General features: G+C 57.6%; 6 protein-coding genes across 6 annotated transcripts; 3 read left to right on the top strand and 3 right to left on the bottom strand.

The window, feature by feature from the left end:
• Nucleotides 1-92: 92 nt before the first annotated feature.
• On the bottom strand, nucleotides 93-3278 carry INS49_008865 (uncharacterized protein; the record flags this gene model as incomplete). Its single annotated transcript, XM_043169602.1, has 2 exons — nucleotides 93-2222; nucleotides 2280-3278. 2 exons carry the CDS (start codon nucleotides 3276-3278, stop codon nucleotides 93-95), a joined length of 3129 nt encoding a protein of 1042 aa, XP_043027282.1.
• Nucleotides 3279-6934: 3656 nt separating this feature from the next.
• On the bottom strand, nucleotides 6935-8737 carry INS49_008864 (uncharacterized protein; the record flags this gene model as incomplete). Its single annotated transcript, XM_043169601.1, has 1 exon — nucleotides 6935-8737. One exon carries the CDS (start codon nucleotides 8735-8737, stop codon nucleotides 6935-6937), a length of 1803 nt encoding a protein of 600 aa, XP_043027281.1.
• Nucleotides 8738-10355: 1618 nt separating this feature from the next.
• On the top strand, nucleotides 10356-13370 carry INS49_008863 (uncharacterized protein; the record flags this gene model as incomplete). Its single annotated transcript, XM_043169600.1, has 1 exon — nucleotides 10356-13370. One exon carries the CDS (start codon nucleotides 10356-10358, stop codon nucleotides 13368-13370), a length of 3015 nt encoding a protein of 1004 aa, XP_043027280.1.
• A 767-nt stretch (nucleotides 13371-14137) lies between these two features.
• Nucleotides 14138-18023, top strand: INS49_008862 (uncharacterized protein; the record flags this gene model as incomplete). The annotated part of the gene is made up of 5 exons (XM_043169599.1): nucleotides 14138-14201; nucleotides 14287-14487; nucleotides 14541-14802; nucleotides 14876-14916; nucleotides 15022-18023. The coding sequence occupies 5 exons, from the start codon at nucleotides 14138-14140 to the stop codon at nucleotides 18021-18023; spliced, it is 3570 nt and encodes a 1189-aa protein (XP_043027279.1).
• Nucleotides 18024-18361: 338 nt separating this feature from the next.
• Nucleotides 18362-19052, bottom strand: INS49_008861 (uncharacterized protein; the record flags this gene model as incomplete). Its single annotated transcript, XM_043169598.1, has 2 exons — nucleotides 18362-18862; nucleotides 18906-19052. 2 exons carry the CDS (start codon nucleotides 19050-19052, stop codon nucleotides 18362-18364), a joined length of 648 nt encoding a protein of 215 aa, XP_043027278.1.
• A 3422-nt stretch (nucleotides 19053-22474) lies between these two features.
• On the top strand, nucleotides 22475-24846 carry INS49_008860 (uncharacterized protein; the record flags this gene model as incomplete). Its single annotated transcript, XM_043169597.1, has 2 exons — nucleotides 22475-22716; nucleotides 22782-24846. The coding sequence occupies 2 exons, from the start codon at nucleotides 22475-22477 to the stop codon at nucleotides 24844-24846; spliced, it is 2307 nt and encodes a 768-aa protein (XP_043027277.1).
• Nucleotides 24847-25422: the final 576 nt, after the last annotated feature.

The following is a 25422-nucleotide window of genomic DNA, read 5'->3' as shown; positions in this document are numbered from 1 at the left end:
ATGCAGTATATATACAGTGAATTCCCATCACGCGTTTACGCATCGCAACCTGGACAAAGGAAACATGGTTATCAGTTTTGCAAAGCTGAATCTCACAGACCAACTGAATCGCACAAGCTGTCTTCGCTGTCGCACTCGCTCATCGTCGCATAGCCTTGATCCTCAGCCATGCCGACAACGCTCTTGGTCACGTTGAGACACCTCTCCACCAGCTTCTGCCGGAGTTTACGGTCCAGCCCTGGTCTGTCGCCTTCCTCACTGCCGATCCATATCCTCAGTGTTCCCGCCATGCGCTCGAGAGATGTGGCGCATGCCTCGGCAGCCACCGCGTGATTGTGTAGACGCTGCACCAGGTGGAAAGCCGCCGTGCAGCCCAGTAGCGAGAGGCCCTCGGTCGATCCAGGGAGAATTCCATCGATGATCGAGAGAGCGCTGTGGGGCGGAGTCTCGTAACGCTCCAGGTGTGCAATGGCCATGCTGCAGCGCAAGGCCATCTGGACGTCGGGATCTGGGACGATGAATGACATGGGAGAGTCGATCAGGGGTGGGACTCCTTGACTGTAGCGGGGGTGCTTGTCGGGGTTCAGGCTTGGGCCCATGGCCTTTAGAGTAGTGGCAATGTGCGCCCCTCGCTTCTCCTCTACGAGCACGGCCTTGGCGACAAGCGCGCGCACCTGGGCGTTCGAGCCGATAGGTGCTACCTTGACTGCCAGGTTGAGGTCATCACCCGTGACTGTGACCTGTGCGGCCTTGTCCTCGACCTCTACGAGGCTGGCTGACAGGAGTCGCTGCAGCATGAGGCTCGACCACCAGGCTGCGACAGCATCCATGGGGGACCGGACGGCTGGATCCTCCACAACGGCATTCATACCGTCAACGTCGGAGTCGATGTTGTGCATCGTTGGGCGGTTCCACGCGAGGTTGTTTGCACGCTGCACAATGTCGTCGTTGAGAACATCGTCACAGTCTTGCTCAAGTAGTACAGCCAGGTGCTCTGGAAGCTCATCATCTGACGAGGCGGGTTCGTTCCGACGAAGTGAGTTGTTCAGCCTGTATAGCTGTCTCGCTTCATTCCACCTGGACCTGGCCAACTTAGCAGCCAGAACATTGTGGAGGCCTTGCTTGCCCAGCTGCCAGAGCAAGACGCGCATGTGAAGAGCATTTAGCATCAGTCGCAGAGGCGTGTCTGGCAGGGTTTTGGCTGCAAGCAGTGTCAAAGTCAGGCGGCTCTTGTTTATCTCAACATCTCCTCCGGCCAATTGCGCGTCCAAGGCTATTGTCCAGGCCTTGACTCTGGCTGTCTCTTGTTCCTCTGTCAGCCCGGTCAACATCTGGTAGCCCTGTATGCCCATCATGTTGCGCAGGCTAAGCTTCATCGTCTTCAGGATCAAAGCCGCAGCCTCGAGGAAGAAATTGTGCCGAGGCACCCAGACGGTCTGGACAGCCGTGAGCCAGGCCTGCCTCCGGACATGAATGGGCGAGGCCAATGATGGCACCTTCTTTAGATTCGCATTGCTGATCTGGGCCGTCTTATCCGTCTTCGGCGGCCTAGGCGCGAAGAGAGAAGGAACGAAGACCCAGAGCAGGGCGCCGAGCAGGAGCAGAGATTTGATGGTAGATATTGTTTGGTATAGGGAGAACGAGTACCCTGCGATGCTGACGTGCGAGCTTCCCACCAGTGGACCCAGGAGCTGCAGGGGAATAGCGAAGAGCCCGCGGCCCTCGGGTGACTCGTTGCTCTGCTCGTTCTCGCGAGCGGCCTCGAGTATCATCAATCCTGCGAGCGAGCCGACCATGAATTTTCCAATGTAAGGGCTCGCGCCCTGCCAACGGTTGGCCTGCATCTGTTGTTGCTGCTGGATCTGTTGCTGTCGCATGATGGCAGGGTTCTGCTGGAACTGTTGCTGCGGGACGGGGTATGGTCGCCCAGATGCTAACTGCTGACTGATGATGCGCTTCATGTCGTCGGGCACCGGAATCATTCCTTGTGGATCCAGGCCTCTCGGAGTGCCCACCGGCGTGTTCATGAACTGAGAAGCGTCCTGGCCAAACTGCATGGGCGAGTTCTGATTCTGGACCGGGCTCATCGTGCCGTTCATAGCGCTTGCCATGAACAGCTTTTCGAAGGCTGAGATCCTCTGCTGCATGGCGCTGTTCTCGTCATTGAGGCGATTATTTCTCTTCTCGAGATGGCGTATGTACTCTGTCGCTTTGCTCAACACCTGTGAGTTGTCTGTTAGCCCGTGTCTCGCGACTCAATGCCGCTGTCACAATCTCACCGTAGCTTTATTCAGCTTGTGTGCGGGTGTCAGGCCGTGCAACTCCTCTCTGTCCTCGGTGGTGTCTTCTCCTCTCGCGCTCTTGGACAGCACTCGCAAGCTTGGAACGCTGTCGCGCAGTGCCGCAATCTTGTCGTTCAGATTAGTCCTGTACCGCTTCTCAATCATATTGTGTGCGGTCTTCTTGACCGGCTGCTGGCTCTCGTCGTCATCGTCGTCGTCCAGGTCGTCAAAGTCGGCGGAAGACTTGCGCTTGCGGCTGCCTGGCTTTGACGGGTCGGGAGAGCCCGCCTTGTGGCCGTCGCCATTGCTCGATTGGGGGCTTAGTTGGCTAGGCTCGCTCTTTGGGGACTGGTATTGCAGGTGAGGCGGCATGGCGATGTTCCTAAGCTGTTCCTCCTGAGCTGGTGTCAGGGTAGACATGCCGGCTACGACGGGGCCCTGAGGAGACGAGGAGTCGCCAGAGTTGGCGGCTGCGCTATTCATGAAGGCGGTGAAGAGTTCGCCGTTCTGAAGCTGTAGGGCCGGCGGATTACTGAAGTTGGGGAGGCCGTCCGTCCTGGGTCGGTACTGGAGGGACTGGTTTGGAAAGGTGGCAGTCGGAACGTTCCAGTTGTCCGGGAACAGGTTCAGGCCCTCGAAGGGCTCGCCGTCGCTGGGACCAAGTGGAGGGGTGAACTGGCTGGAGTCGGTCCAAGCGGCTGAGGCAGCGAAGTCGGAGAAGCCCGGATCGGGGGCTGAGGTGGTGACGGGATCGGGGCTGGGACCGACGGCGGCGGCGTTGTTGGTGAGAGAGTACTGTGAGGGGGATCCTGATGCTGATCGTGGACCAGGTCGGGATCCTGAAGCTGGCGCGGATGCGGATGCGGATGCAGGCGCGGGCGCGGGTGCAGCAGAGGTTGGGGCTGAGGAGGCCGGGTGGGGATTGCTGGACCGGTAGTCGAAGTTGTCGAGGCCAGCATTCCAGACTTGCTGGGGATCTTGGTGTTGATCTGCCATTTTGGGCAAAACGGAGGGCGTCAGGACCGACGGGCGAACCAGACCGAACGGATGGTAATGCTTAGACCGTTCCAGCTATGCAGAGGTGGTTCGACATGAACGCGTGACAAGACAGGCAAGGCCCAAATGAGAGATGGGGAGAGCAGCGATGGGTAAGATGGGCCGGGTGGAGGGGCCGCGCGGGAGATGGGAATGAGTGGCTCGGCGCCTCGCTTCGATGTCGCAGGAGAGCGTCCGTTCGCGCAAGAGGGGGCACCAGCAGGGCAGAGCTTTTCCTTCTACCCCTTGGCTCGCCGAATGATTGATCACTGACTGTCGCTCCCACGGAGACACGATGTGCTGCGGTGGGCTATCTGGGTGCGATTTGCTTCAATCACGACCCAGATCCATTCAATAGGTGGCAGCACAGCGTGAGCAGCTGGTTGTGCGCCGCGCCTGTGTCGCTGCGTGCGAAGCCCGTGCTCCCTGGGGGCTGCTGGACTGATTGATTGATTGAGAGATTGAGCTCGACTCAACCCAATTGACTATCTTGGTTACGGGGTGCGCCCTGCACGCTTGCTTCGGCCCAAGGGACCTCGGTGATGATGATGCTGGAGTGCGGCACCTTGATGCTCGGTGCTCGTTGCTCAGCAGGTCTGAGGACGTCTCAGGGCGTGCCCCAGGAGCATCAGAGGCAGGCGTCAAGCGTCAAGCGCAAGGTCGGCTTATGTCACCCGGATCGACTCGACTCGACTCGACTCGACGGGGCGGGATGGTGCGTGAGCTGTCCTCAAACCGGTGACCTCTGGCCTGGCCGTTCCTGATACGGTCGGTGGGAGATCGGGGGGGGGGGCTCAACGGAGTGGAATTGGGATGGGACGTCAACGGCACGGGACGGTGGGTTCCGTATCGTGGGATGTCGTAAGGTGTCTGGGTTTGTCTGGGCCGCAAGACGGACGCTGTAGCACGAGTAGGCCTGGCGAGAATGGATGGGCCGGGGGAAAAATGGGATTAGTGGTGGTGAGGGATGGAGAGAGAGATCGTAAGATGTCAAGGTCGGGAAGCAGAACGATAGGGAGCAGCGCAAGTTTCAGAGCAGCGCATCAGTCGATTTTCTTGTATAATGGCATGGAACACAAGAGGCCGGCCGGGGGGCGCCGGTAGTACCCATCCTACCGCACCGCACACCCAGACACCCTGGGCACTCTGCCTGGGAACCCAGCACAACACGTCCCTGGGCTGGCTGGGCTGGGCAACCTAACTGCGTAGGCACCGTACTGTGCTGCTAGTAGGGGCCCCCTCCTGGGTCCTGCCCAGCCTGGGCCAACAGGACTGAGCAGAAGAGGATCCAAGGTTCCTTGCTTCGTTGGCAGGGGCGATCGATGGAGGTGCCCAGCCTATGGGACGCCCGGCCCAGGTACGAGCGGACCCGCAGTTGCCAATCACGGCCGGCGAGCCACAGCCAGGCTGAGCCAGACCAGCCATACTACGGCCAGAGTGGCCAGTCCCCTCAACTGTCAACGGCAGGTGGGGTCCAGCGTCCGTCCTGTGGTGGGGAGACAGTAGGAACAGTGGGCGACCGCCCCTCTTCACACGGCCACCATCGCCATCACCCTTCACCATCGCCGTCGCCGTCGCCGTGCTCATACGCAAGTGAGCGAGACACCGACTATCGACTCGACTCCCGGCTCTCGACTCAACTCCAATTGACTGACTGGACTTGGCTGAGCTGGACTGGTCTGGATTGGATCTGGCTGGAGTTGGCCGACCTCGACCTCACCCGACTCGACCGCCTGTTTCCTTCCACCAAGCTCAAGCTTCCAGGATTGACTCAGTGGGGACGGGACAGTGGCTGCTCATCCCCCCAATCTTGGTCCCCGAGTTTATCAGACGACCCGATTCCGAGCCTCGACAAGTTCTGTCTGCGTCGCACACCGAACGCCGTCGCAGCCATCGCAGTGATCGCACCCTTGGACTGCCCATAGTCACAAGCTACTTGCTCACTTGTGGCCAGACGTGGCTACAGCAACCGTATTCTAGAACAGGCACAAATCTCCACATGGGACACTGCGCCCTCTCGGTCTCGGACCCTCTCGAAGCCATCGTCTGTCCGGCCGAGACAGTGTCTGGGACGACTCCAGAATCGGACGAGAGGCGTACTGACTATCAGGACCATTGGCCGTGTCTTCTCCGCACATGGCTTCAGCTCTCAGCTCCGGGCTCCTCGCCAGCCAGACCTCACAAGGATCCTCTAGGGTCATCAGGCATCCGTCAGGTCCGGGAAGGAACTAGGAAAATCTAACCCCCAAACTCGGGTCCTTTGGCCCTGTAGCATTCCACTGGCGGTTTTCGAACTCTGGGTAGCTTGGTTCTTTTACACTCAGACACCTCGGATCTTACAAGCTTCACTGCACGCACATCACGAACGGCCGCACATGGGTGTGGAGGAGCTGGCTAACAAAACTTTCCTACGCACACATCCTCAGCAGCTACCGCTCACGAGACCAATGGCTTATCGTCAACATTACGACAACTTCACATGTTACAGACTTCCCGAATAAGAACGGACGATGATCTGCGGGCTACCCTGGATTTCTCTCGAAAATTCAAAAAACATGAGTGTGGTATGTGGCAGGGACTCAGCCTTAAACCGTTGCCAGAGGTCTCGACTGTCGTCATTCCGCATCACGATAAGGTTTGGTCGTGCGCCCCCTCCGCGATCATGCAACTGCATGTGTCAGTCGCCCGCGTATTTGCCCCCCGGCAGTCGTTCTTCATGGACAGGATTGGGAGCTAGAACTCTTCTTTTCCTCGGACCAAGCAATCAAATACCAGAATTGTGTGACTGACTGCAGCACACACTTCTTCTAGAAGGAAACCCCTCGACCCATTCCTATACTACGGCGTGGTTCCAACACACTAGACTACGTGGTCGTCCGATCCGTCCGAGTCCAACGAATCGCGGGAGGAACCGCACTGCTTTCCGGTAGTATTCTTATCGAGTGTGTATGTGGTGGCGTGCCGCACCAGCTGGGTAACAGACACAGTGTCGAGCGAGCTCGAGCTTCGCGTGGTGGCCCTAGCAGTCAGGCAGTCAGCAGCCTGGCACACCCACTTGGCGGCGGTTTTGCCTTCGCTTGCCTGGTGTTTCAGATGTACGACACAAACATCAGCGCCAGCTTCACCCGGCCAAGCATTTTGCGAACATCCAAGCCATCTTGTCACGGTTAAATGACCCCGTGAACCGGGTCGGTGACGCCCTCTTGCTTGGTACTGATATGTCGTTGCTCAAAATGCAGGCCCGTAGAACTATTGTGGTCATCAAGGTATTATATTCCAAACGAGCCCAGCGCCCAGGATAACATATGCGACTCTACTGAAGATTAGAATAAAGAAACAAAAAAGGTTCCTGTCTGTGATCTGCCAAGGACCATCCAACCAAGAAGTCGCCGCCGCAACGGCTTGGGTGGGCTCGGCCTTTCCACCGATGCCCGTACCCGTACTGCGTACACCCTCCAAGAGCTAGGCCTCCTAAGTTTCCAGCTATCCACAAGTAATATCCAAAGAGCTTGTGTACCCAAACTTTGACAAAGGATCTGCGGCATGACTAGCTAAAATCCTGCCAACCTGGCTCGACATCCTGTCTATTCCACGGCCAATTGGCCCGAGCCAGCTGCTCACCAGATGTCCTCGCTGCTCTGAACCATCTCCATCGTTGGAGTCTTGGGCTCCATCCTCCTCATCCTCTTCCTGTCGGCCTTGGTGACGAGGCTGGGCGTGATGGGCACCACGGGCGAGAAGGGCTGGTACGGCGAGTACGGGACCGGCGCGCCGGTGTGGGGTGTGCGCGCGGTGCCCAGCCCGGGCGACAGCGGGCCGGCCCTCTCGAACACGGTCTGCTTGACGGTGCGGTCGTAGGTGTTGGGCGACATCAGCGGCGGCTCGTAGGCACGCAGTGGCAGCGCACCGCCCGTACGCACCGCCGAGGGCGCGTTGGGCCGCGAGAAGGTCGCGCCCGGCTTCGGGGACGACGGCAGCGAGTTCAGGCTCGGGAAGCGGTTGACCCCCGGCTTGGGGCTCGAGGGGAGCCCCGAGGCCTGGCTGTCGCGGACCCGCTCGCCCCGCCTGACCAGCGGCGTCGTGGATGTCTCCGACGTAGCGGAGATGGGGTCCGCCTCCGTCGCGGACGACTGCTGGCGTGAGTGGTAGTAGTGGTCTTGCGTCTGTCGCTCCTCCTCTTCCTCTTCCTCGTTGGATTCCTCCGGCATGTCCCTGTCCTTGCCCTTGGCGGCCATGGCGCGGAGCCGCTCGTCAATGCTCTGCGTGCTCTCTGGCGAGATGTCGTCCGGCGGCGTGAGAGGGGCCATGTGGACGTTCCGTCGCTGGCTGAACGTGCCGTTGCCCGCGGGGACTGGTGGCGGTGCAGCCGGTGCGTAGTGCCGTGGCGGGATGGCGTTCATCTCCTCGCCGGCGTACTGGGGCGGGAATGTGCCTGTCATGGGTGTCATGATCGGCGAGGAAATGCTGATTGCCTGCACCTTCTCTTTCTTCTTCCCCAGCGGGGACTTTAGGGCGGACAGGATTGAGGAGGTCCGGGACTGCGTCTTTTCCGACTTGGCGTCGGCGCTGAGGTTAAGGTTTGCGGGTTTGTTTCTCCCCTTCTTCTGAAGCATGCTCTGTGATGAGGCATTCTGCTGCTGCTGCTGCTGCTGCCCTGCACCAGGGAAAGTGGGCCCTTTGAACTCGACTCCCGCTTCCTTGGCAGCCTCCTGCTCCATCACATACTTGTACATATCTTCTAGCTGTGCCTGCGCCATGACTCTGTCTAGTTCGACGACGGACTGGTCGACGTTTGGATCCAAGCCTGGTCGTCCACGAAGACTGCCGTCTGGTGATGGGAGAATATACGGGGTTTGCTCCCGTGTTCCTGTTGAGAATTTCGCCGAGGTGGGCGAGGGGAGAGAGAAGTTGCGGACGTGGCCCTGGACGTGATCCTGGGTATGGATTTTTGGCAAGTCCTGGAAGCTGTGCTGTGGGGGACAATCCTGGCCTCGAAACTGGAAATCGTCCTGTGACCTGTAGGCAGAGAAGCGTTCGGCAACTTCGACTGGAACGTGTGAGTCCTCCCAGGTAGTGAAGTCCTCTCCTGCTCGGAGATGCTCTCGCCGCCTTTTGGATAAGCTCAGTAGGATGATGGCGACCAGCACCAGAGAGAAAGCGTAAGAGCCGACGATTCCGCCGATCTGAGCTGGTAGGTATGCTGGATCTCGGAGGGCGTATTTTGCTCCCGCGGGACCTTCGTCGGGCGGAGGGGCAGGGCTCCAGTCGATGCCGAGGGGGTTATTGTTATCCCTCTTTTCCACCAGGTGCGGCCTGGGTGTGTGTGGTGCAGCAGCAGCGGCTACCAAAACTGTGACGAAACTTGAAGTGAATGAAAGAGTGATAAGAGAAGTGGGAGGTTTGCAAAGACCAAGGGGCATTGTGAGGGTCAGACGAGAGAGTTCCGGGGCCAAGGCTTATTTCTAGTAGACCAGACGGTTGCCATCTACCTTCTCCACCGGAACTAAGGCGTGATGGGGTTTGGATTGTTTAGTTCTTAGTCAAGGTATGATGGGCCGAAACGCATTGTGATAGAGATGTAGCATGGGGACGCAGGAAAGATCAGCCTCCAGAACCGTTCAGAGGAGAGGCAGAAGGGTATATAGCGGCTGTTGATACCGGAGCGATGCAGAGGCGAGGGACGGGGCGGGCGTGGGGACAATGCAGCCACTCAAGAGCGCAATGCCGGCTTTTCTCTCTGCAACTTGTGCCAATGGGGCCGGCTCGCGCGTGGTGGACGCCCCCATCTCGGGCCCCAGGCACGCAGGCACAAATGCACACAGGTACAGGTGGGCAGGGCAGGGCACGGCGGCAGCTGCATGGCAGGCCTCTTCTGGGCTGGGACTCGTCGAACGAGGCCGCACATCGTCGTGATGTCGCGGTGGGCTTGCAGCACCGGGGGCAGGCCAGAGCCCTGTCGTGTAATGTGGTTGGCTGGAGCGCGGGTGGGTGCGCAGGGGGCCAGGGGTCTCTAAGCGCCCGACATGCGATGGCACCGGCGACGCCCTGCGTGATTGGGTGGCCGTGGTGTTCCCCGCCCATTTTGATATTGCATCCTGTCCTGCCCTCGAGCTGCCTTTCCCGCCTGTCCCATCTCAGCCCGTGTGAGGTCTGCTGGGGTGGGAGGTGATGGATTTGGATGGCGATCTGCAGGCGATCAGATCCTGCTCTTGTGCGATGCTGGCGGTGACGGGGCCAAAAGAGGGCAGTCGTCGCCTAACCTTAAGTCGCATCTTCGAGTCCCGGCATTGACGGATGCTTCGCCATGCTGCCCTGGCTGCATCCTCGTCTGATGAGATGGGAGCATTCCACCTCGGGTCGAGACGTATTTTGAAAGGACCCCTAGACATGGCATGAAGTCCACTCCCATCGCCCATGATGACACAGCATCAATGCACACAGTTTTGTACCCGCCCAGGTCAGGTGGGCCCGTACTCATAGCGTGAGATCAACGCTCAACACCCAGCAAGGCACATTGCAATCGATGTGCTGGTGGATGGAAGGAGGCGTGATAGCCGACTGGATTGGTGGCTCCCCAAAGCGAACCAGACTATCTGAATGGCCTCCTCGTGGGAACAAGATACTGTCGTCTCTGCTCCCTGCGTGGGACGAATGTGATGTGACTGAGCTTGTTTAGCGCTGACATCGTGAATCTGGTTGAGGGCCGTGGTCCGTGCGGGGGTGCTTACGTGATGCTCCTCGACTTGTGGGAGAGCTGTAATCCGCAGGAGGCAGGTGATCGCGCGGAGGCGGCGTGCGGTCGATGGACCCTCTCCCGTCACCGGCCGCTTCCCGAGACGCGTCTCAAGTCTGTTGTACACAGACAGTGACATTCAACTCGACGCATTGCGACGCGAATTTTGACACATCGTGGTCCCGCTCTTGTCACCGCAGGATGCTTGTTCTGTTTCTCGTTATCCATCATCATTAACCAAATCTTTCCACCGCGTTCATTGGAGTCTGGCGGCGCGTGAGGTTGTGTTTTCTGCCACGGTCATGATGGCTGCTGCACCACCAAACAATGCCTCGGTCCTCGGCCTCCTGAAACTGAACCATGCACAACGCAGGGCGGTGTGCTCAGAGGCGGCCACCGTTGCCATCATGGCTGGTCCAGGCAGCGGGAAGACACATACTCTCACCTCGCGTGTCGTCTGGCTCATTGACGCCATGGGCTACGAGCCACAGGATGTCATTGTTGCTACCTTCACCGTCAAAGCTGCCCGCGAGATGCGAGAGCGCATCGGCCGCGCCCTGGGGGACGGCCGCGAGAACAGGATGGTCCTCGGCACATTTCACAGCATTGCCCGCCGTTATCTGGCGGCGTACGGCAGGCACATCGGCCTGGATCAAAAGTTCGCCATTGCCGATGATGCCGACTCAAGGGCCATCATAAACCGCATCTGCAAACGCCTGCAGTTGAGCATAGACCCTGTCCAGGCACGTGCATGGATAAGCAAGAGAAAAGCCAAGGGCAAAGAGTGGAAGCCCACCCCTCTGCAGAGGAAACGCAGCGGCGAGGCCGCGGAGGGGGCCAGGTCCTTCGAGCTGTGCTACCGGGAGTACCAGCACCATCTTGAACGATCTAACCTTCTCGATTATGACGACCTCCTCACCCGCTGCGTTGAGCTTCTTCAGACCAACCCGGCCTGTGTGTCCAACGTGGATGCCGTGCTCATCGACGAGTACCAAGACACGAATGGCATTCAGTACGAGCTCATGCGCCTCCTGGCTCAAAAACGCAACAGGATCACCATTGTCGGCGATCCTGACCAGAGCATCTACGGATGGCGGTCGGCAGAGATCAAGAACCTCCAACGTCTCTTCGAAGACTTCCCCAACACAGACCAGATATCCCTAGAGCAGAACTATCGCTCATCGCAGGCCATTCTGGACACAGCTCTGAGTGTCATACAGCAGGACTCGAATCGCTATGAGAAGGTCCTGAAACCTTTCCACGATAAGGGAACACGGCCCACGCTGCGGCGGCTGAAAAGTTCAACAGTCGAGGCGCAGTGGATAGTGAAGGAGATTGGCCGCCTGCAGCTGCTGTCTGGCGGCATGCTCGGACATGGCGATGTTGCCATACTCCTCCGCTCGGCATCGCTCTCCAGGAGCATCGAGTCTGCCCTTGGCCAGGCTGGCGTTGCTTACAAGATGGTTGGCGGTGTCAAGTTCTACGACAGGGTAGAGATCAAGATCATTCTTGACTACTTGAGAGTGATCCATCTGCCGGAAAACAATGATGCCCTGGCGAGGATTCTCAATGTCCCCAAGCGAGGTGTGGGGGACCCTACAATTAAGGCGTTGGTCGAAGAAGCAGAGCAGTCGTCCCTGAGTCTGTGGGCTTTGCTGGTCAAACACTGCCGCGGCGATCGACTTGCCAAGACAAGCATCAAAAAGTCAACGGAACAGAAGATAAGTGGCGAAGTAATTCGTCTCGTCCTGGACATCCAGAAAAAGATGGGCAGTCCACAAGACGAGAAGCCGTACGGTCTGGTCGACATCATTGATGAGATCCTCGCGAGAATCAACCTCGAAAGGTACCTCAAAGAGACCTACAGCGACACTGAGAATTTCGAACAAAGGTGGGCCAACGTGCAGGAATTTCGCGCTCTTGGGAACGATTTCACCAAGGATCTTGACAAGGGTCAAGAGGAAGAGCTTCCTGATGTTGAGGGGCTAGAAAAGTCAGAAGATTCTGATGTCCTGGCCCGATTTCTGGCCAACGTGGCATTAGCCTCAGACACACAGAAGAAAGCTCAAGAACAAGAGGCCATTCCCATGGTCACTATCTCCACCATACATGCCGCGAAAGGGCTTGAATGGCCCATAGTCTTTGTTCCAGCGGCTTACAATGGTTCGATCCCACATATGCGCTCTGAAGATAGCGATGAGGAGCGCCGGCTACTCTATGTTGCCATGACTCGTGCAAAGGCTTTGCTTTATATCAGTTGTCCATTGTCTAGCTCATCCCACGGCGGTGGCCAGTCCGAAGTAGAGCTCTCGCCCTTTGTCGAGCCAGTAGCGAAGACATTCGCCAAGATTGGGCCAGACCTCGAAAGCCATAAGCTGAAGGCGATCGGTACTATCCTGGGGCGTAACGCCCCCACGCAGGAAGAAATCTATGGCGAGCTTCCAGAAGGCTTTAGCCCTAACGACGACCTTTTCCCTGAAGACCCTAATCAGCAACAAGCAGCCGCAGACGCCAACTCAAAGTGGGACGGGCTTTCAACCGAGTCCTTCGGACGGAAGCGTCCTCGACTCGCCGTCCAGAGTGGCAACCATCGAGGCAACAAGGAGCCGCAATGGGCAAGAGGATACTCGACCACGATGAACCAGGCATCCACCTTCACGATGGCTTCGCAGCTCGGTTCCATGGTACCAGGGGGTCGTCAGGCCGAAAGGCTCTCGGACGGAATGGTGGGTAACACAACAGCTGGTCCTCCCTCAAAACAAGGGAGGACGGTGCGCTCAGCCGGTCAGGGCAGCCTTCTTAGCTTTGTCAAGAAGGATTCAAACTCAGCCTCGAACGATGCCGAGGTGATTGCACCCTGTTTCGCAGCTCTGCCGCATCCAAAGACGTCTCGTGTACAGCGAGATGAAGAGCGTGAGACATTCGCAAATAATCCTCCACGGGGTAGCAAACGCCCATTGATAGACCCTGGTTTTCTTCGTCACAAGGTAGGCAGTTCGAAGGTAGTGGGTCACATACTACCCAAGAAGCAAGAGACCAAATCCGGGAAGCACTACCCCCAATTTTCCAGTTCTCCACCTCGGCCACCAACACCAGACAAAGAGGTCGAATCCGGTAATTCTGGGGCGAACAACGAGAACATTCCTGAGCCAACGTCTATTCCCGCAAAGCGTCCTGCTGTCAGCTTCCACAACACCACCATGCAGAAGACAACAAGTGGTGTGCGCAGACCTCCAGGGTTGGCGGCCCCTCGGGACGAAGCTGCGGCATTGCAAAAACTTCGAAAGCCATTCAGGCCCCTGACAATGAATCGACCATAAAAGGCCGGGCCCAGCCCCCACAAAGCCACCCATGAACTGGCACTGCTGAGAGGCGAGTTCTCATTCATGATCAGGAATAGACTTTGGGCACGAATTGTGACGATCTTGCAGTAGAATGAGCGATCACGGGCACGAAAATCACCGGGCTCACTGAATGCCCTTCAGGGTAGTTATGCAGGCGACTCAAAGTCTGTCTGCTCTCTCCGTCCCTGAATACATATTTTGCCACCATGTTTGCTTCCTTGATCATTCACACAAAGTGCAGGAGACACAGGTCCATGGGCATCCCGAACATTTCGCCCCTGCGTGTTTCCTTTCAAGGTTCGAATGTCCCCGGATGTGACTCGCAGGGCATATCTCTGGCATCACATGATAAGTCCTAGGTGGCCTATTCAAGTTGGTGTCTCAACTTGCGAGAAGAAGAAGAAGGGGGGGGGGTTAATGGAATTGCAAACTGGGACAAACGGCAGCTTTGTGAACGCTCCTCGAGTTCCGGAAGCGGGCTCAGCCTTTGTCGGGCATGACAGCCGAATGACTGGGCGGGGAGTAGAGTTGGGTATTGTTACAGATGCTCATGGGTGTCATTGTAGACCTGATACCGTAGGCTGTGAAGCATGATTGATTGTTTTCTCCGCCACCTCCGCAAGAGCTGTGTCGCGTTCTTTCTTCTTTTCCACTTTCCCGTTGGCGACTGCCGTTGCACATCGCTTGCAACAGATGCCAATTGTTTACCTGCACAGGATTGAGGAAAACCCCTCAGACACAGCATGGCGGAACCTATGGACCGTCCGACATCACCATGGGCCGAACGCTTTTTGGTGAGCCAGTCTTGTATGTGCCTATTTCTTGTCCTGTTGCTGTTCCCGAGTCCACCAGTTGACCTTTATACTGCATATCTTGTTAACATGTTGTGTAGATCCTTGGAAGGAAGAAAATAAATCAGGATTACACCCCAAGTTCCCAGATATCGATGTGAAGTATCCTGACACGCTGTCCCCCGAGGCGAGGATCTATCTGAGGCTGGGAACCGGGTTGCCGCTGCCTAGTGACCCCGAGCTGGATCGATTGTTTCTCGATGAAAATTACCAGCAATATGACCTGAGCGGGTACTTCACCTGTGTGTAGTTTCTCTCCTAACCTGATAGTGGAATTTCTGACCCAGGATGGTAGGGCAAGCCCTGATTTTCGATACTCTGCAGCAGACTCAGCCGATGGACATGAGCGTAGATGAAACCTATTGGCTTCCACTTTTCGCTAAGAAGAGGTGGTATAATCTCGACCGCCCCCTGACCGATGGGTGGCGGGGGACACTGGATAGTCGTCTCGCAGCAAATGCAACTTTCAGCGTGGATGAGCCTGTGTTCTGGGAGAAGCTGTCGCCAGCAATCGAACTCGCGGATAGACTTATGCGGGCTACCGTCTACCACCCCTTGTACGTGGACTGCCCAGCAGTTACTCCCTGGACAAGTCTATTATCATCACCTTATTAACGTTGCCCATTGTAGCCTGGACGCGATCTTGGGAGTAAAGGCCACAGACTATTATCGTACGCAGATACTGCAAACCTTCCCCTTCTCAGTCTTCGTTCTTCATAAGCTCCATATCCATACCACATGTCCTGGTCTTTGCAACTGATTATTGGCATCTGCAGCAAATAACATGCAAGCTGAGGGCTTGGAATCGCCACCAGTCTTGGCAAAAAATAACACACCCCCACGGCTCAGCCAACAGGAATTGCTCGACACACTTGAACGATATGCGGAAAAGATTGTCATCACTTTCATGTCGCCTACAATGTCTGGAAACAGCCTAGGTAGTTCCCTTGGCATAACTACATCATTACCAGACCCCCACCTCCGCGGAGCAAACAACGGTGTCGACTTTGCGCTTCTGATGTTGAACCCTGTTTTCATCTGGCGGCTGCTGGATCCGAACGAATCGGTTAGTTCGAAGATGCAGGCCACCTTCATCTTGGCGATAACTATGGCCCACGAGATGGTGCACGCAATCTACAGAGTAAGAAACATGTTTGTTCCAGCAGCCGAGGTGCTTCAGGATGAGCCATTTTATGCGCCGCCTGGCACCAGACCGGAGGATTCAGCTTGGATAAGCGAGCTCGGGGTCTCGTGGGAACAGTCCATGATCAACGGCAGCGTGGTCGAGCGCCCAATCGATCGAGACTCAATAGGGGGGCTCTTCATGTTGTCGGGCGACGTTCCCAATAACGGCGTGGCCCAAGCATACGGCAGGGGCATAGATTTGGCCAGCCACGAGAACGAAAGATGGCACGCATATGCGCTTCCAGCCTTTGTGGCGCAAGCATACGGCTCGGATGAATTTTGGCAGACCCACGTCGTAAAGTACGGACTACCCGCTCTCTACTTTCCCAAATTGTTCAGAACTGAGTTGGACCTCTACGACGCTGGCGATCCGGCAATATGCCAGCTCGAATATGCCCTGAAGGAATTCCATCCGAAGCTGCAAGAATACGCTGAGAGGGCCAACACGCGTCAGAATCAATGGAGCCTTCTTCGCCCTTGGATCGTTGATAAAGGGAAAGAATGGCACAATAGTGTGTATTCCCAGCGGTGGCTGAGGGACCGCGCCGTGCGGTTCCGTGTCGCTCACAGACAAGGTGACGAATGGGTAGGTCAACAGTGCTTCAGAAATCTCGGCGCTACGACGAAATGGGGAGACGTCTTCACCACAAATGGCTACCTGCTGGATCAAGACGAGGACTGGACGGACCAAGCAATTGGGTACTTGATGATGGTAATCATGCCCATACGCCCGACGAGATTCAGGAGGCGGATCCCCTACTTCACACAGGATGAGCATTCACCAAGCGCTGCGGCCGCTGCCGACGCTGCCGCCAGAAATGCAAGACCATTCGAACTCAAGCTTGCAGGAGTCGAGGAAGACTGCGATGAGAGTGACCTAGAGGCGCGCAACATTAGCTTCGCTCCCAATGACCCCAACAATCTCATGGGCACTCGGGCGAGTCTCATGGCAATTCTGAAGGACGAAATCCCAAACCGTCAGAAGCTACACCCGGTTCCGGATCCCGTCTATCAAGCGCTTAAGGCAATGTTTGACAATGTCGACCGGGAGGAACCCCGGTATCAGGTCAAAGACAAATGGCTGTCTAACCAGATTGCTTTCGTTCTGCCTCCTTGGCAGACTGAGCAGGCAAAGAAAAATGTCGGATACTCACCCTCTTCTCAGTACGTCCCGTACAACCCCAGTGCCCAACCGCAGCAACATGTTCCCGGCGCCGCACAGCCGCCTCAGCAAGGTCCTGCCAGTGGACCTGGCCCGAGGACACCGGATTCGAGCTCGAGCTCGAGCTCATCCCAAAGCTCACCGTATCCCACCGTCTCCCGTCTGGGTACACCGGCCGGAGAAGGGAGCCCAGACTCAGCACGGTCTAGTCGTGGGCGTGTCGCACGCAGAGCGGGAGGGGCCGCGAAGGGCCTTGACGAAGTTTATTACACAGTGGGCGAGGTCGGGGACCATCTTTCGAGTGGCGACCTGTGGATCATCGCCGACGACGGAGTACATGGCTACGTTGTCTACGACGCGACGGACGTCATCGAGGAGATGCGGGTCGGCGACAATGTGACTTTCACCCTGAATGACCACTGCGAGAGGACCCTCCTGGGCCTAAAGGCTCTACCCCATCTCCAACGAAACCTCGAGGAGCAAGCTGAACCTCTGGGCAAGCTCATCCTGCCGATGAGGCGGCACGAAATTGCAGAGAGAGACGGAAGGCATGGGAAGCCTCTCTGGATTTCAGTCGGCAATGACGTGTTTGACATATCGAATTTCCCCTTCGAGGATGACAAGCAGCGAAACCTCATGACAAAAGTACCCGGGGGCAACCCCTGGAAGGCTGTTGTCAAGGATGGAACGATCGACTACGACCAGCTCAACATAGACCTTCAGCCATACCGATGCGCCGTGGTTGCTTCACAGGTACCCGACAAGGGACCAGGCCCCGCACATGAGTTCCACTTCACGCTACAAGAGGTAGCCTGCCACGTATATCCGGAGACGACAATGTATGCGATCATCCGGGGGCAAGTGTACAACCTGACCGGTTATATGGACTTCCACCCTGGCGGAAGGACCATCCTGCGGCAGTGGGCGGGCAGGGACTCGACCCAGGAGTTCGAGAGGTTCCACGCCGACGCCGACCGGTGCCTCGCGGACTTCGACTACCTCCGGGTCGGCCGCGTGGTCGCGGAGAAGGCAATGGACCAGCTCACACACAACGAGGTCGCGCTGAACGGGTACGTCTACGACCTCGGCAGGATCGGAAACGGGGAGCCCGAGAGGCAGTTCATCATGGAGCTCGACAGCCGCCGGCTCAGGGGCAAGGACATGACCTCGGTGCTGAACGACGGGTTCATGCTGCCACCAGAGAGCCTGAAGCTCCTGCCGGAGAGGCCCGACCTCATCACGGCGAAGCTGGCCGTGCCTCTGAGGGAGATCGACCTGGCCACGCTGCGCGCCAACAACGGCAGCCACATGACGCTACCTGAAGGCATGAAGGTACCCCGCAACCGCGTCGAGGCCGACCTCCAGATGCCGCTGTGGGTGGCCTACGACGATAGGGATGGCCGCGCCCACCAGAGGCGTCGCTTGTATTAGTGTCGGCCTCAACAAGTGCAGACAGGCAGGTATGGAGCGTCGTGGAGTGGTACGGATTTGGACGGGGAGAGTTGGCGGATTATGCTTGATGACGAATATCATACGAGGAACACTACCCGAAATCATGGTGCTGCAAGGGGATTGACCATTCCACATAGTCTTGGAGAACTTTTTCACAAGCAGACAAGGGAGGTTCACATGAGTCTTCGGAAGCGATGAAGGGGGCTTGGGAGTTGCTAATTTGTATAGATATGTATTTTCATTTGCGTTTCTTTTTATTTTTCGATATGTAAATGTTGCATAGCTGCTTCCACTTTAATGAAGCAAGATCCCGCCCTTTAGGCTTTCCCATGCGCAGCGAATATGCTCAAAACCTGTCTCGCAAACCCCTCTGGTTCCGAGACATATCCCAAGTGTCCACCAGGCGTGACATACAGGTCCACACCCACCTCGAAAGCCAGGATGGCGCTGATATCGCAGCTGGGAATATTGCACGTCTCGCCTATATCCATGACAAACTTGTCCTCCAAGCCCACCAGCTCAGGTATGCTCTCATTGACGGCAGTGTACGCGGCAGTCTCGTGCCCGAAGAACAGCTCCGCGTTGCCCCTGTTGGCAGGGTCCACCAGGGCATGATATGCAGCCTGCGTCTCGACGTCCGTCGAGTTGGCCGCGCCGGGGCCCAGGAACCCCAGCGTCGCAGCATCGATGCCATCGGCCAGGAACTTCTGGTAGATGCCCTCGAACACGGAGTAAGTCTCCTCGGCCCAGGCGCCGCCAAGGACATAGGCCAGCGGCGGCTCGTGGGCGATGAGGAAGTCGACCAGGCCGGCGTGCCGCTGCAGCAGCTCCAGGGCGACGACGGCGGTCGTAGGTGCAGACGGTGAAGTCCTGGGCGAGGTAGGGCGCCACCTCGTTGAAGATGGCGGCGTCGCCGTTGGCGCCTGGGATTGTGAGGAGGAAGGGCCCCGTGCCGAGGCACTGGTAGGCTAGGAGCGCCCCCTGGACTGGGAGGAAGGAGAGGACCATGGTCAGAATTTGACAGAAAGGTGGCCCGGCCCGTCCCTGGCCGGTACCAAGTAGGGTAATGAGTGGCAGGAGGTGCGTGCTGGTGACGAGGCCAGACCAACGGACTTGGTTCTCAGCGGACGCTCTGCATCTCATCCACCCGCCAGAATTCCAGGCGTTGTGAGCATTCGGTCCATCGAACGATTCTTGCGCATCTTCCACCGTCGGGATCCTGCTGTGGAGCTGTTGCCGACTCATGATGGACGTCCAATTTAACTACCTGGTCCTCGGCAGTTGCATCCGTCACGTCACATCACAATCGGAGAACTTTCGTCCGCATCGATCAATAAAAATGGAGACAGTTCATGACAGAAAAGTGAAAGGTTTCGACTGTTGGGATGGCCGAATAGGCTTCGAGATTACTCGCCTTCGTCAGCAAATAGATAAACAAGTTCGAGTTGGCTGATGGGCAAGGGCAGACCAAAAGTGAAGGGTCTTCCTAGAGGGAAACACACTCCTGAGCTTATTATTCGGGAGCACCCGCAGGATCGACGCAGTTTCCATTCAAACTCTGCTGGCAAAAGATCTCCATACATTTCTGAGGGGCGTAGAGCCCACATGTTCCATGCTGCCCTTGTTCAACCGCGGCCTCGGCGACTGGCGGTGAGATTGCTGAAATCCGAGAGCAGGTCCCGCCGTCCGTCGCCGTGAAGGATGTTTGCCTCTGATGGTCCTTGTCGCCGTCACCATGCGATGCTGCATGGCCTCATGTGTGTTTCCCAGTACGAGAACCCACCGTCATACCCTTGACACGAGATGAACTGATCTCATCTTAGGGGGCCCATGACGGTGAGTCAAAGTTCAGCCCAAGATCCGCAGGCAGCGAGGCTTCTCGCACTTAGCCTGGCCCGCACCGTTGTCAGTCCTTTCTGCGTACTGCCACCGACGCCACCGAGCAAAGTTGAGGCAACAGACTTGAGTCCTGAGCAGCCATGAGGCATATGGCACTCGGAGATGTGACTTGACATCCTCGATGGGGAGCACTTTGGCAAGGGCACACAGGCAGAATAGACCCTGGCGACAGGCTCGCCGCCGGTTGCCTGAGGTATTCGAGGACGGACTGTAAGAGCGGGATGGGATAGAATAGAGGCCGAGCATGGTGGAGCATTAGACCAGTCAACGTCTGGCCCGCGGGAGGCCGACGAAGATAGAGCTGCGCATTGCCCGTGGCTTGTTTGCCCTCTCTGCCCTTCTAATCCGTCCGTCACACCCTGCCGTCACTAGGCCACTTGGCCTGAGATAGCTATGCAGTGGTATCTTGCCGCCGCGTCATGGCCAGTCTCGCCCTAGGGACTCATGGTTCATCCCGCCATCTCGGGAGAGGCGGCCGAATAGATTGGCGAGCCTGCATAGGAAAGAGCATGGGCTGCCTGGGCGCACACCAGGGGAGAGAGGGACAGGCGAGCCACGGCGTCTTCTGCCGTTTCTTGCCGCTGGCGTTCGAGCCGCGAAGAGGATACCGCAAGGAGGGCAAGGTAAAGGCGGGGTATTCCCGTATTTCGTAACAAGTCAGAGTCTGCTCAAAGTCCGCATCAGATGGAAAGACGGCGTGTCAGGTCGCGGTGACGGTGAGTGTTACTGTACCCAGATAACCCTAGTAGGCATTTTGACCAAGACACAGATATCGATCTGCATTGTGACTGTGTCGGATAAGCAATCTGGAAATTCCGGTGGCACTGCCCATGGGAGACTGTCCCACTCAACAAAGGCTCAATCCAGTTACCGTCGTCCATCTGCTGCAACCTGATACGGAAGTCGGAGACCGCGCTGTGCCTGCGCAGATACGCAGACAGAGGTGATGGATATCTGCAGTCTGGCAGTGAATCAAACAGGTACTTGGAGTATTATTACAGCATAGTATGCAGCTAGTCGCGTGGCGCGTATGCAGGCCGAGGATGAAGAGCCGAATCTATCGACGGAGACAAGGTCAGCTGGACCATGCACACGCCCGAAGGCAAGCACAGGGGCGCATCCGCCTCCCCCCCCTCTCAACCCCCCACCCCCTTCCACAGCAACATGACAGTTCAGGGGGGGTCGCCTTCTCCTCCGTTCACGCGCCCGCGGCTCCCGTCCGGCTGTCAATGAGACAAGCTTGTTTTGGCCCCACAGCCGTGGATCCTGTCGATCTCCAAAGTAGGCTTCATCATTGTGCATTGGCTGAACTATTGCATGTGCATGTGCATGTGCATGTGTGCATATGTGCGTGTGTGCGTGTGTCTGCCCTGTCGCCTGTCTGTCTTTTTGCCCCCTTGGCGTGCCTGTGTGTCGCTCGCTAATTTGTTCATAGGTGCAATTGCCAGGCCATGGTGACGATATCGAATGCTCATGGCCAAGATACAGCACCGCTATGTGACGGGCAGCCTGTGTGAGTGCCGCCGAGTGGTCTTGTTTCGTTATCGCTCGCCCAGAGAAGCACCCTGATGGACGGCCTGGACGGTATAGAATCTGGGGAAGCCGGACGAGCAGGATGAGAGACAGGGTGTCACCTGCCACCGTCGACACTTGCTCGCAGGGACTCCCCGCTTGCTCTGCCCGGCACTGCCATCGCATAACCATGGTCTCGTCCGCGCTTCGACGACGTCGACGAGCTTCTGCCAGTGGCTCGCGCTCGACCCCGACACCACCTTCTCTTTCCTGACAGGCACCGTGGTTTCATTGGTGGCTGCCGGCTTTGTGAAATCTAAACTAGCTTCAGCTAAGCACCGTTTCCGCCCTCTTATCGACCCAGGAACACCCACCACCACCACCACCACCACCACCACGCAGCCCCAATGCAACGCCCCAGATTCACAGCCACCCCAACGCGGATCATGGGAATTCCTGCCCTCCTGGGCCCTGTTTGCCCCTGTGCGGAGACGGAATCACAAAGAGGGTGACACCGAGGGCCACGGGGAGGGAGGGCCACGGGGGAGTGACCTCTCGTCTCCAAGCCCGTCGGGTCCCATACTACAGTATGTAGCATGATGCAGCCCTCGAGAGAGAGATACTTCGTACACCGACCCGCGTGAGGGCCACCCTCTCCAATCTCAACGTCACGCAGGCCCACCTGTAAGGCAGGTCGACCAAGATACCTACTCTGCACAAGCCACTGGTGGAGACGAGTGACCAGGGACCACAGAGCATGTATACATGGCAGAGGTATTCTCGCCTGCCACTCTCTTGACGATCATAAGAACGACCGGCCATCCCGCATCGCAGCTACCCCCTTCTCTGATGACCCACCCCAGGGACGCTCACTTCTAGCTCTGTCACATCAAAGCTTGGCCTCCTTGGTCGCACAGGGTACGACGTGAACGCCATCGGACTGGGCGAACTGGCAACCTCATTCTTGTTGCTCTGGAACACCATCCACGGCCTCTCTTGCCCCAGCTTATCGAGATATCATGGCCCAACCCCTGTTTACGGACCGCAACGGGCAGCGGAGGGGTGTCTTCAGCATCTTCGCCATATTCTCGTTCCTTGCCCTGCTCCTGCTCTCTATTTCCGTGCTGAGCAGTAATCAGAAGCCAAGGTATCCTGCGGCCAACTTCGAGGAGCTTGGCCATGTCGACCTGGACGATGCACAGGAGGTCAAGAAACTACTCACTTCCAAGGTCAGAGCCTCGGCAGTAGGCGACCAGTACCTGTAAGCAACATGCCTTCCATGTCTCTTCGTCGGACCGACTGCTGACCACTCTGTGACTTGCACAGCATCGGAGTGGGCAAGGCTGACATCACTGGACCTGTCGTCGAGGTAGAGTTTGCTGGATATGCGGACCTGGCCCAGATCGGTACTGGTCTCCGCCAGCGCCTCTATTCTCGTGCCTTCATCGTCGGTGACGCAAGCAACCCCAATGACCGCTTCGTCTATCTCGTCTTGGACGTGGCAGCCGGTGACACGGCCCAGAGATATGCCATCCTTGAACGTATCGCTGCTCTCGGCGGGGAGTATTCTGTCTACGGCCGGACCAACATCGCCGTGACCGGAACTCACTCACACAATGGCCCCGGTGCCTGGTGGAACTACCTGCTTCCTCAAATCACCAGCGTTGGGTTTGACGCCCAGTCCCTGAATGCCATTGCTGATGGCGCTGTCCTTTCGATCAAGAGAGCCCACGTAAGCCTCACCACTGGCTACCTGGATGTCGGTACCGTCAACATTACCGACGGCAATGCGTCCCGAAGCCCTTCCGCCTACAACAACAACCCAGCTGCGGAACGCGCCCTCTACAACAGTCCCACAGACACGACACTGACCATGCTCCGCTTCCAGCGTGCATCAGATGGCCTTGATATGGGCGTACTTACCTGGTACCCCGTCCATGGGACCTCCATGTATGGAAACAACACCCATGTGGCTGGAGACAACAAGGGCGTGGCCGCCTATCTGCTCGAGCAGGCTGTGCAATCCGGTGGTACTGCGGCCGATGGGTTTGTCGCTGGCTTTTCCCAGGCCAACGTTGGAGACACCACGCCGAACGTGCTAGGAGCCTTCTGCGATGATGGATCAGGCCAGATGTGTAGCTATGAGAACAGCACCTGCGCCGATGGCAAGTCACAGTCGTGCCATGGTCGCGGTCCCAGGTTCGAAGCTCTCGACCTCGGCGTGTCTTCCTGCTACGAGATTGGCCGGCGTCAGTTCCAGGGTGCAAAGGATCTATACGATTCCTTTGATGCCAAATCTACGCCTGTTGTCGGCACTACCGTCAAGTCGTTCCATTTCTACCAGGACATGAGCACCTTCAACTTCCAACTCCCCAACGGCACTGCTGCAAAGACCTGTCCTGCCGCTCTTGGCTATTCCTTCGCGGCCGGAACGACGGACTGGCCAGGCGCCTTTGACTTCACCCAGGGTGACTCGGGTGCGCCCAACAACCCCGTGTGGAGTGCCGTCGCCGCCCTGCTCAAGGCCCCGGGGCCCGAGCAAGTAAAGTGTCAATCGCCAAAACCTGTTCTTCTGGATGTCGGCGAGCAGACCGAGCCCTACGCCTGGTCCCCGAACATCGTCGACGTCCAGTCCTTCCGCGCAGGCCAGCTCCACATCATCGTCTCGCCCTCCGAGGCAACCACCATGGCCGGCCGCCGCTGGCGCAACGCCGTCAAGGCCGAGGCCGCTGCGACATACTCGGGCAACACCGAGCCACTCGTCGTGATCGGGGGCCCGGCCAACACGTACGCTCACTACGTCACCACCGAGGAGGAGTACGCCATCCAGCGGTACGAGGGCGCCAGCACGCTCTACGGGCCCAACGAGCTGAACGCCTACATCAACCTCACGCTCAGCAACCTGCACTACCTCGCGCCGACGGCCACCGGCTCGCCCGCGGCCGGCCCCTCGCCCCCGGACAACCGCGCCAAGTCCTTCGACTTCATCGCGGGCGTCGTGTACGACGGGGTGCCGATCGGCAAGAAGTACGGCGACGTGGTCACGCAGCCGGCCGCCTCGTACGCGAAAGGCGCCGTCGTCAACACCACCTTCGTCGGCGCCAACCCGCGCAACAACCTGCGGCTCGAGGGCACCTTCGCGGCGGTCGAGAAGCTGGGCGCGGACGGCACCTCGTGGTCGCAGGTGCGCAGCGACTACGACTGGTTCCTGGTCTACACGTGGGAGCGGACCAACGGCCTGCTGGGGTACTCGGAGGTCACCATCAGCTGGGAGACGGAGGACTACGCCCAGCCGGGGACGTACCGCGTGAGGTACTATGGTGACTCGAAGGACATTGGCGGGAAGATCACCGCCTTCAATGGGACTAGCAATAATTTCACTCTGACTTAGTTTGTGATGTACATACGTAGCCGGGCATCGGGCTGAGGCTTATAATCGACCATAATTGGTCTACTGCAAATACTACGGGCCGACAATGACTAGTTCGCCAAGTTTCCGAGTTCTTGTTCCCTTTGTTGAGCAACGTCTCTATTCTATTCCTGAGGCACGGCAGTCGACGTAACAATGTCTTTGAGGTTGGAGAATGCCTTGGCAAATCGCTTATCATGTTCCAGGCAACCTTTCGTCTATTACACGGCGATTGCCAGTCCAAGGAGGCTGGCAGTGAGCCTTACGACGGCTTCTTGGCAGTGGAACGGAGACGAGAGAAATATCTCGAAGCCTGGCCTAGGCAGTGTATTTTGGTCGTGCTCCAAATAGAAAATGTCGTCTTGGCCGTGCTGCTCGATCCCGCGGTGCCGCGCGGCCCGTGTCAGCATGTGTGCAGAATCTAGAGGGCTGCCCCTTGGTGGGCATACTTTTTGTGCTACAGGCAACGAGATTCCGGATTAGGTCGATGGTCACTTCGGACTGTCTGCCTTACTGCACAAAATGCTGCCCGAATTCGGTTTGGATAAGTTCGGCCAT

Source organism: Diaporthe citri, assembly GCF_014595645.1.
Source record: "Diaporthe citri strain NFHF-8-4 chromosome Unknown scaffold_3, whole genome shotgun sequence".
Taxonomy (NCBI): domain Eukaryota; kingdom Fungi; phylum Ascomycota; class Sordariomycetes; order Diaporthales; family Diaporthaceae; genus Diaporthe; species Diaporthe citri.
This window is presented reverse-complemented; position numbering and strand designations above follow the sequence as displayed.